This window comes from Catharus ustulatus, chromosome 22 (genome assembly GCF_009819885.2).
Source record: "Catharus ustulatus isolate bCatUst1 chromosome 22, bCatUst1.pri.v2, whole genome shotgun sequence".
NCBI classification, from domain to species: Eukaryota; Metazoa; Chordata; class Aves; order Passeriformes; family Turdidae; genus Catharus; species Catharus ustulatus.
The window spans coordinates 4,623,886-4,636,366 of NC_046242.1; the positions used below are offsets into that span (position 1 = coordinate 4,623,886).

The 12,481-nt window shown below is 57.2% G+C and overlaps 3 protein-coding genes and 2 non-coding genes across 9 annotated transcripts in view; 4 read left to right on the forward strand and 1 right to left on the reverse strand.

The window, feature by feature from the left end:
• Window positions 1-96: 96 nt before the first annotated feature.
• Window positions 97-6,176, forward strand: TSR1 (TSR1 ribosome maturation factor). Its single transcript, XM_033078036.2, has 15 exons — window positions 97-220; window positions 294-397; window positions 632-848; window positions 927-1,061; window positions 1,373-1,800; window positions 2,057-2,216; window positions 2,523-2,683; window positions 2,953-3,149; window positions 3,560-3,722; window positions 4,123-4,233; window positions 4,533-4,665; window positions 5,019-5,135; window positions 5,393-5,533; window positions 5,642-5,716; window positions 5,813-6,176. The coding sequence occupies exons 1-15, from the start codon at window positions 115-117 to the stop codon at window positions 5,989-5,991; spliced, it is 2,427 nt and encodes an 808-aa protein (XP_032933927.1). The 5' UTR covers window positions 97-114; the 3' UTR covers window positions 5,992-6,176.
• On the forward strand, window positions 3,210-3,300 carry LOC117006233. Its single transcript, XR_004419971.1, has one exon. It is a non-coding gene; the product is annotated as a small nucleolar RNA SNORD91 family (small nucleolar RNA).
• Window positions 4,713-4,803, forward strand: LOC117006234. The gene has a single exon (XR_004419972.1). It is a non-coding gene; the product is annotated as a small nucleolar RNA SNORD91 family (small nucleolar RNA).
• SMG6 (SMG6 nonsense mediated mRNA decay factor) overlaps window positions 5,988-12,481 on the forward strand; it is a 106,973-nt gene continuing 100,479 nt past the window's right edge. For 2 of the 4 annotated variants that reach the window (XM_033078033.1, XM_033078034.1), the window contains exons 1-2: window positions 8,686-8,776; window positions 9,677-11,417. In XM_033078033.1, the coding sequence (XP_032933924.1) occupies window positions 8,686-8,776; window positions 9,677-11,417 (1,832 nt within the window). Of the gene's footprint in view, window positions 6,133-8,421; window positions 8,502-8,685; window positions 8,777-9,676; window positions 11,418-12,481 lie in introns of those variants that run through there. The other 2 variants (XM_033078032.2, XM_033078035.1) reach the window with 2 other exon arrangements.
• Window positions 6,504-8,593, reverse strand: SRR (serine racemase). 2 transcript variants are annotated; one of them, XM_033078037.1, is made up of 7 exons: window positions 8,423-8,593; window positions 8,136-8,271; window positions 7,831-7,934; window positions 7,638-7,757; window positions 7,476-7,550; window positions 7,049-7,258; window positions 6,504-6,787 (listed from the first exon to the last, which is right to left on the reverse strand). In XM_033078037.1, the coding sequence occupies exons 1-7, from the start codon at window positions 8,591-8,593 to the stop codon at window positions 6,590-6,592; spliced, it is 1,014 nt and encodes a 337-aa protein (XP_032933928.1). In that variant the 3' UTR covers window positions 6,504-6,589. The 2 variants fall into 2 exon arrangements, with proteins under 2 accessions (XP_032933928.1, XP_032933929.1); XM_033078038.1 differs by lacking the exon at window positions 8,423-8,593 and having other exon boundaries at window positions 7,638-7,752; window positions 8,251-8,415.

A 12,481-nucleotide genomic window follows, 5' to 3' on the forward strand; every position in this document is an offset into this window, starting at 1 on the left:
CGGTTCCGTCCCGTCCCCTCCCTCTCGCTGCCCACGTGGAGCTTCCGCGCGTTCGTGTCGCACCGGAAGTGACGCGCGGCAGCCGCGCCGAGGCGGTGGCGGCGAGGCGGCAGCATGGTGATGGCGGCGGCGGGCGCGCACCGGCCCGGGCCGCTCAAACAGCAGAACAAAGCGCACAAGGGCGGCAAACACAGCGGATCCTCGCAGCGCCGCGCTGGAGGTGAGGCGGGACGGGCTCCCCGTGGGTTCCCCGCCGCCCTCGGACAGCCTGACCGTTCTCTTCCCTCCCCCAGGCCGCGTCCCCGTCAAGGCCCAGCCCCGCCGGCGGCTCCGTGATCTGAACAGGGTGGACCGGCGGCATCAGGCGCTGCAGCTCCGCCGGCAGCGCAAGGAGGCGGTGAGGCCCCGGGGAAACCGGGCGCGGCTGGGCTGGTTGTTGCTGGGGAGCGGGAAACGGGTCGGTTCGAGTCTCTGCTGGGGAGAGTCCCAGGGCCGATTGGGTTTGGGTCAGGCGGAGCATTAATGGATCAAATGTGTTCGGGTTGAGGTGTGGGGGAATTTGGCCTTGATCCGGGGGGCGGGAGAGGAGCCGGGTTTGGGTTGGCATTCACGCTCTGCCCGGTGGCCGCAGGTGTTGGCGGAGAAGCGCAGCCTTGGCAGCAGGGACGGGCCCCCGCACCTCGTGGTTGTGGTGTTGCTGCACAGCAGGGCTGCAGCCCACGACTCCCTGCGCCTGCTGCAGAGCCAGGACTCGGCCGTTGTCCGGGCAGATGAGGGCGGAGCTGGTGGCTTTGCCCTCCTCTGCCCCCGCCTCAAGCAGCGCTGGCGCTTTGTCACAGCCCAGGCAGGTGAGGAGGCGCCGCTGTTGGTCGGGTTCTTGGTCTGGTACCTCTGGCAGCTACACTGATCGAGGTGTTTTGGTGCAGGGGATCTTCACGCTGTCTTAGACCTTGCCAAGGTTGCTGACTCCCTGCTGTTCATCCTGGACCCTGTGGATGGCTGGGACGGTGCTGGGGAACATTGCCTCTCCTGCCTCTTTGCACAGGGGCTCCCCAGTTATGGTGAGAAATGTTTTGGGTTTCTGGGGGTGCTTACTGGAGATTTACTGTCACAGTAATTAAATTTCAGGGCTCTGCCACCTTCAGTGAAAAGGAATCTTTTCCTATGTTGAGGTGGAAGTTCTTTAATTTCAGTTTATGGCCATTGCCCCTTGTCTTGTTGGGCACCACTGAAACCAGTGAAACTCCCTTAGTACCTTGTGGTGCAAATCTGGCCATTTGGGCTGCTGACATCCAAGTATTTGCCTGTGTTGGGTAAAAAGGACACCAGAAAGTTTAGGCTCTGATTCTGAGCTCTGTTCTCTGCTTGGCAGCTCTGGCTGTACCAGGAGGCACTGACCTGCCCCCTAAGAAGAGGATAGATGCCAGGAAGAAGCTCTCCAAATCCATTGAGAAGCGTTTTCCTGAGGCCAAGCTCTTCCCACTGAACACAGAGCAGGAATCCTCGCTGCTCCTGAGGCACCTCAGCTCCCAGAAGCAGAGGCACTTGGCTTTTCGGGACCGCCGCGCTCACCTGCTCGCCCGTGCTGCTGAGTTTGTGCCCAGCCAGGACAGTGACCTGGTTGGGACACTGAAGGTGTCTGGCTTTGTCCGGGGACAGACCCTCAACGTGAACAGCCTGGTGCACATTGTGGGGCATGGGGACTTTCAGCTCAGCCAGGTGGATGCTCCCCCTGACCCGCTCCCTTTGAACCCACGAGTGGTTAAAGGACAGAAGAAGAGTCAGGACATGGAGGTTCAGGTGTGTGGGGTGAGAGCTTTGCCAGTCCTCTTAGAACTCAAGGTTTCTAAACTTTCACTGGGCAAAATACAACTGGGTTTACGTGGGTAAGGAGAGAGGAAAGGGAGTTTTATCTGTGTTCTGCTGCTGGGCTGAGGTTCTGTGCCTGCAGTGTGCAATGAAAGTTATGTCACGACATCATGAAGGGAGTTCCACTTGAGACTAATTTCAGGCTTGAGTTAGGTGCAGATTTAGGAACTCTGCTCTTGCCCTTCAGGATGATGCTGGAAATGGTGCTGATGAGATGGAGGAAGATGTCAAGGTCCTGATGAAGGCAGATCCAAGCAAGCAGGAGTCTCTGCAGTCAGAAGTGGTTCCTGATCCCATGGAAGGGGAGCAGACGTGGCCCACTGAAGAAGAACTGCAGGAAGCAGAGGGTGAGCAGAAGCAATAGTTCTGTATCTTTTCCTTGTCCCTCTTAGGAGGGTTGTTAGAAACTTCTGTCATCCAGGGTGGCTGTGAAAAAACACCTTAGTTGGGATGGCTTCCATCCCCAGTCCCATCAGGTGGCCGGCAGGCTGTGTGGTTTGCTTGGCAAGTTAGCAGACTTTGGCTGTCCTGACAAATTCTGTGCTGGAAAAATAGCAGTTCTGGTCTAGATCTGGTTTTGGCTGTCTTGGTGTAAATGTTGCTGAGGGGAAGGAGAACTGTTCCTGTATTAACCACTGGTGGGAATCCTACAGATTCTCTGAAGGCAAACAGGAGGGTGGTGAAGGTCCCCAAAGGCACATCCAAGTACCAGGCTGCCTGGATTGTGGATGATGGAGAAGAAGGCAGCGAGAAGGATGATGATGATGAAGATGATGACATGGATGATGATCTGATGGAAGAAGCAGTTTCTCAGGTACCTCCCTCCAAGAGCTGATAGTACAAGTGATCTCCAGGCCATTATTGCATATTCTGGGAAAATTCTGTCCTTCCAGCTTGCTTTATCTATACAAGGGCATGATGCAGAGCCAGGACTTGCCTGGATTTCCACTGTTAAATCCCCACATTGCTTCTTTGGCCTGTTAGACCAAATGATGGGCTGGGATCCTAAATCCCACAATGTGAGCACACCCAGTGCTGCATGCACAGCTCTGTGCTCACAGGCTTTGTGCTGCCCTGTGCCAGGAGGGGGAGAGCAGTGAGGAAGAAGCTGGGGAGGAGGAGAGCGAGACCATGACCGTGTCCGAGTGCCTGCGGGATGACCAGTACGATGAGAAGATGGAGGAGGATGAACAGATGCTGGAGAGATACAAACAGGAGAGAATGGATGAGATGTTTCCAGATGAGGTGGACACACCACGGGATGTGCCTGCCAGAGTCAGGTAAGCAATGGGATGCTTTGCTGGGAGAGGAGCTGGAAGGGGCCTTTCTGTTTAATTGGGTGAGGAAGCCTGTGATGTCTTAGCCGTGGTGTCTGAACCTGGCTGAAGGATTCTTGTGAAGACTCTTTTTGGCTCTGAGGCTTCCAGAGCAGGCACTAGTTGGCAGGGAGAGCTGGGTCCTGACGTGGGAGAGGGAGGAGGATGGCCCTGAGGCAAGGACAGGTTGTTTGGGGATTTGGCAGCTGGTTTGAGCTCTCTTTGTACTAAGATCTTTCCTGAGGGCTAATGTTTGCTTTGCTCCCTTTGCCCTCCCTAAAGGTGTGGGACCCTGCAGACCACAGGTGGTGGTGAGGGATGGGATTCACCTCAATTGGTGAAGTAATTTGTCTTTCCTGCTGTCTGTTCTCAAGGTTCCAGAAGTACAGGGGGCTGAAAAGCTTCCGGACTTCTCCTTGGGACCCCAAAGAGAATCTTCCAAGGGATTATGCCAGGATCTTCCAGTTCCAGGACTTCTCCCGAACCAGAAAGAACCTCTTCAGGCAAATAGAGAAGGAGGAGACTGAAGGAGCTTCGGTAATTCCCTCTTGCTGATCTCTTTCCCTCTTGCTGATCTCTTTCCCTCTTGCTGATCTCTTTCCCTCTTGCTGATCTCTTTCCCTCTTGCTGATCTCTTTCCCTCTTGCTGATCTCTTTCCCTCTTGCTGATCTCTTTCCCTCTTGCTGATCTCTTTCCCTCTTGCTGATCTCTTTCCCTCTTGCTGATCTCTTTCCCTGTTGTGTTCCTCTGCTCTCAATAGGAGTGATTTACCAGGGAGGTGGTTGGGTGGATCTTTCAGGCAGCTGGTTCTTAGCATGAAGCCCTAAGTTCAGACAGTTTTCTCCTGGATTCCCTCCCTAATCCAGGCATATCTTCTGGCACTTTTTTTTTTGTTGTTGTTGAGAGAAGTGTTCACAACTGCTCCTGTCTTGGCAGGTGGGCTGGTACGTTACACTTCATGTTTGCAATGTCCCTGTCTCAGTGATGGAGAGCTTCAAGGATGGGAAACCCCTGGTCCTGTTCTCGCTGCTTCCCCATGAACAAAAGGTGAACAAAAGGGATGATGCCTTGGGGAGATGTGCAGCTCCTTGTTCTTTCAGGCTGCATGGCTTGGGGAGGGTCTGGCTGCAGAGGGTTTGGGCTGAAATCTCCCCACATTGCTCCTGTTTCAGAGCAGGTCAGATGCTGCCAGGGGGGTTTAGGATAAAGTGTCTGAACTTGGCACTGGTGACAGTGACCTTTTGGGAACCCATTTTTGAGAACATTCATCTCTGCTGCAATGTCCTGTTGCTTTGTGCTGCCCACCATCCCCTGCCAGCAGCCCCTCACTGTGCCGCCTCTTCCAGATGTCCGTGTTGAACTTCCTGGTGCGTCGGCATCCGGGCAACAGCGAGCCAGTGAGGGCCAAGGAGGAGCTGATCTTCCACTGTGGGTTCAGACGCTTCCGAGCATCCCCCCTGTTCTCCCAGCACACCTCAGGTTTGTCGGGGACTGGCTGCAGCAGGAGTGGGGTTGGGAGTTCTGGAGCTGGAAGCCTGTGATGTCTTAGCCGTGGTGTCTGAACCTGGCTGAAGGATTCTTGTGAAGACTCCCTTTGGCTCTGAGGCTTCCAGGGCAGGCACTAAATCAGGGGGAGTAGAATGGCTTGGGAAAGGTGGTTCACTGATCCAGGTAAGGTGCAGGTTCCATACCAGAGGATCACCTTCATTCCCAGATACTCAGTGCCCGCAGAGGAGGGGTGGTTGGTGAACAGGGAAGAACGAGCTCTGGGGTTTCCCACAGCTCTGAGGACTGCTCTTGGCCTGAATTTGATCACTGCTGTTCTGTCCTAGCTGATAAGCACAAGCTGGAGCGTTTCCTGCGCCCAGATGCTGCCCTGGTGGTGACTGTTTATGCTCCCATCACTTTCCCTCCTGCCTCAGTGCTGCTTTTCAAACAGAGGAGTAATGGTGAGTTGATAAATGCTGAGGATGTGGTGTCTGGGAAACAAACTGACCTCATACCCTGCTTACAAGTGCATCTCTCCAGACAGTATGACTTGAAAAAGCTGTCACCTTCCTGCTGTTTGAGATGAGCTCATCTCCATCCCTGTTGTCACTTGTCTGTCCCTGCTGTGGGGTTGCTCTGGGCCTTTGGGAAGGGGTTTGTGGGGGGGAATGGGTGATGGAGGCACCTGCCCTGCTGCATTGGTGACTCTGCCTGGCAGGAATGCACGACCTCATTGCCACGGGCTCCCTGCTCTCCGTGGACCCTGACAGGATCGTCATCAAGCGCCTGGTGCTCAGTGGCCACCCCTTCAAGATCTTCACCAAGACGGCTGTCGTGCGATACATGTTCTTCAACAGAGGTACAGCTGGTCTCTGCTGGGAAGAGGGGTTCTGGAAGTTCTGTCCCTGTGGTTGTGTTGGTGCAGCACAGCCTGTTCCTTACCTGCCTTTTGTGTTTCCATCTCCAGAGGATGTGATGTGGTTCAAGCCTGTGGAGCTGAGGACAAAGTGGGGACGCAGAGGGCACATCAAGGAGCCATTAGGTAGGTGTGATTTGGTGTTGATCTCTGTGTGGCTGGCAAGGTGTGATCCTCCTGGGCCAGAGAGACTGCTAATGGCCTCTTCTGCTCTCTGCCTAGGGACCCATGGCCACATGAAGTGCCACTTTGACGGGCAGCTCAAGTCCCAGGATACGGTGCTGCTGAACCTCTACAAGCGCGTTTTTCCCAAATGGACTTACGACCCTCACGTCCCGGAGCCTGTGCCGTGGGTGAGGAGTGAGAGTGCGCTGCCAGAGCAGGAGGTGGAAATGGAATGAGTCTCCAGCATGGCTGGAGTTTGTGCCTTGGCTCCCTGGATGCTGTTCTTGGCCCATGCACTGTGAGGACAGCACTGATACCTTGGACGTGTTACTGCTGGGGTCTGTACAGGGGCAGCTGCATCGCCAGCTGCTGCTCAGGTACCAGCTATAGCTATTTATTTTAATGGAAAATGTCAAAAATGCCTAAGTGCCTCTGTCATGGTGGTGGCCAGGAGGCTGTGTACACCCCTTGAACTGAACCCTCTGGCCCACTGGGATTGTTTCTGTCCCTCATGCCCTGCCACGTGAGGAGTGTGGGGATTTTGCTGTGTAAAGTTTGTTGGCAGTTCCTGTACTGCTGAGAAAGAAGAGCCAAGTAGCAGATGGGGAGGGTGACTGAGTGCAGCTCTCTGGAGGCCTGGGCCAGAGCAAGGCAGCTGGGGAAGAGAGAACAGGCAGTGCTTTGTTTCCAGGCCCCCCACAGAGACCAATGCCAGCTTCCCTTGTCCGTCCACAAAAACTCCCAAACGTTTGAACTTGATCTGTTTTTAGTAGCTCACAAACCACTGCACAAATTCAGAGTGAGGTTTTCATTCCTTGAAACACCACTCCATCCTCATTCCGCTTTCCCAGAGAGGTCTGTGAGCCAGGTCAGGGATCTCAGGTCCACATTTCCCCCACACAGCACGATACAAACGTTCTGCACGTCCCCGGGGACTGCCTGGAACTGCTCCGAGAGCACGGCCGCCAGTCCCACGCCTGCTGTTGGCTCAATCAGCAGCTTCATCCTTTCCCACACCAGCCACGTGGCTCGCTGTTGGGACAGGGCAGCAGCTGTCAGCCCAGCAGCCAGCACAGGCTGCTCTGGAGCATCCCTGCAGCAGTCTGGGAAGGGAGGGCAGAGCTCCCAACAGCCCTTTCCAGCTGGAGACAGCGTGGGTGTCACAGCTGCAGTGGTGCACAGGGGCTTTGTGCTGCTCTGGGAGTGTGTTGGGGTGAGAGCAGAGGGGCAGGGTGGGGATGGAGGCAGCTGCCTGCTGGCAGCTACCGTGAGAAGGGAGTTGGGAGCCTTTACCTTGATTTCTTCCTCCGAGACTATCAGGACATCATCAACCAAATCCCTGATGATGGGCCACGTGTTGGGTCCGATGCTGGTTTTTACTGCGTCGGCGATGGTATCCCGTGGGTGGAGGTTGGGGGTCAGCTCCCCTCGGACCTTGGACTGGTAACAGTCATCCACATTGCTTGGCTCAGCAGCAAACACCTTCACATCTGGCCTCAAAGCCTGGGGAGAGCAGGAGGAGCCACCTGGGTGACACCAGTCTGTGCCTGTTCCTGTGTCTGCAGGGGGCTAAGCAGGCCCTGCTGCTGCTGCCATACAGACCCCAGGCACCCCTAGACTTTCACTGCAGGGTCTTTCTGTTTCTAAAGTTAAAAACTGCTGCCTGCCTTGAGAGTCCTGCCCTTCCCACAAGGAGATTCCTGGATGAGCTGTTGCCTACCTTGATGGCGACTGCTATTCCTGCAACCATTCCTCCACCTCCAACGGGAACCACCACTGCATTTACTTGGGGTGCCTGTGCAGAAAGGAATTGTTAGAGCTTCTGACACTTTGTGTCCCCCTTTTTGCTGTGCCCCTGCAGGCGCTGGGCTGTGTCCCTCACCTGCTCCAGCACCTCCAGGGCGATGGTGCCTTGCCCTGCGATCACTGCTGGCTCCTGGTTGGGGTGCACCAGGACTCCTCCCGTCTCCTGGACTACAGCAGATGCTGTCTCAGCTCTGGACTAAGGGAAAGCACAGCTGTCACCTCTCACTCTGGCTGGGCAGTGTCCCTGGCCCCTCTCCCCTGTGCCTTACCTTGTCAGTGGGGTCACACGGCACCAGTGTGGCACCATAGGCACGAATGGCATCTTGCTTACACTGCGGGGCTGTCCGGGGCACCACAATATAGGCAGGAATCCCTGTGGGGTGAGAGAGGAAGTCAATCCAACAGCCTGAAAATCACAGCAGCCAGTCTGACCTGCAGGAGCAGGCACTGCCTTGCCTATACCACCTCCAGCATGGGTTCAGGAGGGAGATCTCCATCCTCTCCAACAGAACCAGCTCTGCCTTTACCCTGTCCCTGCCTCTGCGAGCTGGGCTGGAGGGCGGGTCCGGGTTACCTTCTGCCTGAGCAGCACAGGCGAGTGCCTGCCCGTGATTGCCGCTGCTGTGTGTCACCAGGGCGCGGGGCAGCGCCCGCCCCGCACGCTCGCTCTGCTCAACCAGGCTCCTCACCGCGTTCAGGGCACCGCGGATCTGCAAGGAGAGCACAGGACTGTGTGTGCTGGGCTCAACGTCCTCCTCCCACCGTCCTCTCAGTCCTGGTGGGTCTCGGCGGAGCGCGGCTTTCCCGTTTGCAAAAAGCGACCTTTGCCCCGGGGAACACAGTGCCGCCATCCCCGCGCACCTTGAAGTATCCGGTCCTCTGCAAGAGCTCGCACTTGAAGAGCAGCCTCCGGCCGGCCATGCGGTCCAGCCCGGCACAGGTGAGCAGCGGGGTGCGATGGACGCGGCCCCGCAGCCGCCGCTCCGCATCCCGCACCTCGCCCAGCCCCAGCGCGGCTCCGTGCGCGGCCATGTGCGCGGCTCCGTGCGCGCGTGCGCGCGGCCGCGGGGCGGTTTGTCCCTGCCCGGCCGCCGTCGGCGCCGCCCGCCCCCGGCGTAGCCAAGATGGCGGAGGGGCTGGAGCGCGTCCGCGTCTCGGCCGCCGAGCTGCGGGACATGGTGGCGGCGCAGGCCCGCGCGGCCGGCGGCGGGCGAGGTGAGGGGCACCGGGGGCACTCGCGACCCGCTGCCGGGCTGGCCCTTCCTCGCAGAGAGGCTTGCCCGTGGGCGCGCACGGCTCCGCGGCCGCGCTGCCCGGCTGCGCCTGGGGCAGGGCTTGGGGCAGAGCTGCCGCCCCGCCGGCACCGGCACCGGCACGGGGCTGTCCGGGGTGGGAGCGCGGGGCCGGGGCCGCACCGAGAACGGGGAGGCTGCGGGCCGGGCGGCGGCGGCCGGAGCGGCGTTGGTCGGTCCCAGCCCCTCGGGGTCCTCCGGGCCGAGCCCCGGTACCGGCGGAGGTTCGGGGCTGGGACCGGTGCGCGGTGCTGACAGGGAGAAAGTGTCGGGAAAGCAGCGGGGAGCAGCCTGGCTGTAGCGGGTCGGTTAACTGTGCGTGGTCCGGCCTGGGCTCTGTAACGATGTTTTATGTAAATACGGTTAGAGGAGGAGGAGAGAAGCGTTACCGGGGTGTGAGCAGGAGGGAAAGGCGTCTTTGATTCCAAACGGTCTGGTTGGTGACCGCAGGCGCTGCCGGGGACGGCAGCTCCTGCACCAGCAGCAGGCAAGTGACTGCTGCCGAACCTGTGGTGATACAACTTTACCTTTGCTACTTGTGCTCAAGTCTGGTGTTGTGCTTTCCCTTGCCTTGTTGGTGCTTTGAGGCAAAACCTGTTGCAAGATGGGATTTGTAAATGGATCAGGCTAAGGATTTGGTCAGCTGTATTAGACTTCCTCATTTTCTGCTCTTATTCTGTGATTTCCTGTAAATATTGACATAGATTTTCAGAGATCTCCTGGACCCGCCCTGAGGGTGGCAGGCTCTTTGCCTTGATTTGAATATTTGTCATGGTATTTTTTGGTCCTTGGGAATAACTTTCTTCTGTCTGTTTTTTCCCAGAAAACATGAAGGAGGTGAAGGAGCCGAGGCATCGCAAAGACAACAGGCGCCCAGACCAGGAGATTTACAAGCCCGGCCTCTCCAGACTGAGGAGCAAAGTTGTGTCACCAAAGCAAGAGGCCTCGGAGAAGGAAAGGAGCAGAGCTGAGGAGGACAAGGAGGAGAGTGCTGGGGACAAGGACTTTGTGGGAGTGGGAGCTCCAGCTGTGGGGGACTGGGACAAAAGTGATGGCCCCAATCAGAATGGTCCTTCACAGGAAAAAGAAGAAACAGAGACCAAAGGTGGACTGCAAAGCCAGGAAAACTCATCCAGGCAGCCCAGTGTGGATGAGTGGTGTCCAAAAACCCCCAGGAGAACCAAGAAACCGGACCAGCAGATCTACCAGCCTGGGAAACGCCTGCAGTCAGCTGCTAAAGAACCCTCCCTGCGTTCAACCAGCGAGGAAATCACCGGGAGGATGGAGCAGCTGAAAGTCGAGGGAGATGAAGAGACTGAGAAAGGCAACAACAGGAAAATGAAATCGAGCAAGGAGGATAGAGAGGGGAGCCAGGCAGGGGAAGCAGTGAAGGCCTCCAGGGGGGATAAAGGGAGACGAGCAGAGCGAAGCGACAGGGTGAGGAGGACGGGGGATGAGGTGCTGCCGGGGAAGCTGGGCTCCACCAAGCGCTATTCCCGCACGGACAAGCGGCGCAGCCGGTACCGCACCTGCAGCACCAGCTCAGCTGGGAGCAACAACAGCACGGACGGAGCCCTGCTCGTGGATGGGGTGGAGAGGAGGCAGGAGCGTGCCAGGGAAAGGATACGTCCTAGGAAGCAGCTGTCTGTGTCCTCCACTGACTCCCTGGATGATGACAGGATCGATGAGGCAGAGGTGTATGTGCCCAGCAGGAACTCGGACAGGAGAAGGCACTCGGAGCACAGCCGAGCTTCCAGGAGTGAGAGTGAATGGAGCAGCAATGGCAGGGAAGTCAAGGGACCCTGTCGAGTGACGTTTGACAGCAGGACCATGAACAGGGATGTCAGCCTGGCAGATACAGATAAAAAAAAGTCCCTGAAAGCCTTTGAGGTTTCAGAGGCGAGGAGCCAGAGCAGGGAGCCCCAAGGGAGGGGCCGTGGGATTCTGTTCTTGCCTGCCAACACGGACCTCTCTGCCAGCTCAGCGGGTGTCCCTGAAGCCACTCACCCTGGGCCCAGGCTCCTGCTGGGTGGGGCTGGCAACAAAGGCTCCCGGAGCCGGGGCCGAGGTGGCACTGCACGCCGGCTGTGGGACCCAAACAACCCGGACCAAAAACCCGCCCTGAAGAGCCAGACTGCTCAGCTTCACTTCCTAGACACGGATGATGAAGTGAGCCCCACCTCCTGGGGGGAAGCCCGCCAGGCCCAGCCCTCCTACTATAAATTCCAGAACTCTGACAACCCCTATTATTACCCTCGTGCCTCCGGGCAAAGCCCCCAGTATCCCTATGCTGGATATTCCCTGCAGTATCCTATGGGTCCAACCAATGGGGTGTACCCAGGAGCCTATTACCCCGGGTACCCTGGCCAGGCAGGGCAGTACCTGTGTGGCCCACTGTCTCCTACTCCTCTAAGCCCCGAGATGGAGCAGCAGATGAGGAACATCCAGCAGCAGGAGCTCAGCAAACTCCTGCGTGAGGCTGGGAACCAGGAGCAGCAGCTCAGCAACCTCCTCTCCAGAGACCGCATCAGCCCAGAGGGGCTGGAGAAGATGGCCCAGCTGAGGTTCGTGGGTGGGCTGTGGAGGGAGGAGTGAGTCATTTCCAGGGTGAAATGCAGGAGGATGGTGTCTCCTTGGGGATCTCTGTGGCTCGGAGATGTGACACTGGGTTGCCAGTTTTTGATGTGCTGGGTCTGTTTGTTGTGTGCCAGTGGTGTGTGGGTGGTGGAAGGAAACTGTGGGTGAGGGTAGATGTCACTTCCCTGGGCTGGTAGCTAAGCTGTACCTTCTTGTACTTTGTGAATGCCTTGCAGGGGCACAGAGGAGCAGGCCAAGCACCTGCTGAAGATTTTTGGTTCTTCTGTCTCTTGCTGGAGTTGATGTTTCTCAGTGCTCTCAGTGTTTGTTGTCAGACTTCTGCTTTCTTACCTGTCCGTAGTTGCATGCTCAGGTAGCATTTCGTGTGTTCCTGGTGCTGTGAGGGGCAGTGCCCTTTCAGTGCTGTGTGGTTTTGCTCTTGATGCCACTCAGAGTGGTGACACTCCAGTGGGAGCAGCCTGCTGAAGCCAGTCTGTCAGGAGAGAAGTAACTGTTGCTCTGGGGGCTGGTTAACATGGCTGTAACAAGTTTCTACTTGGCATCTTTCAAGTTTATTTTGACCTCTGTGTATGCAGGGCTTCTCTGGAGGCTGACTTGCAGAGGTGACTGGCAGCAAATTAGCAAGTGAGCTCATTTCAGGGCTCGTTCTGTGTTTTGTGCCCTTGCTCCGTAGACCACAGGTGGGATATGTCTGCCATTGAAGCAGCACTAGAGATTTCAGGTCCTTCTCAGGTTGCTCAGGTGTGTGGAGGGAGAGGAAACACTGTGGAGTGCTGCTGTGGCCTGTGGAAGCCCACCCTGCCCTGGGAACGTGGGCACAGTTGACCCTGTCCTTCCTGGCAGTGTCCCCTGTGTCTGAATGCCTGCTGCCAGCTGTGTGGGGACCCTTACCTGACACCCATCTGCAGAAATGTCCAGTTCCCTTGGTGTTTGTGCTGTCCAGGTGTGTGTGCAGGCTTTGGGGACTGTGTGGGGTCAGGCAGCCCATCCTGGCTCTGTGCTTTGTGCAGGAACCCACTAGCATCCTTCT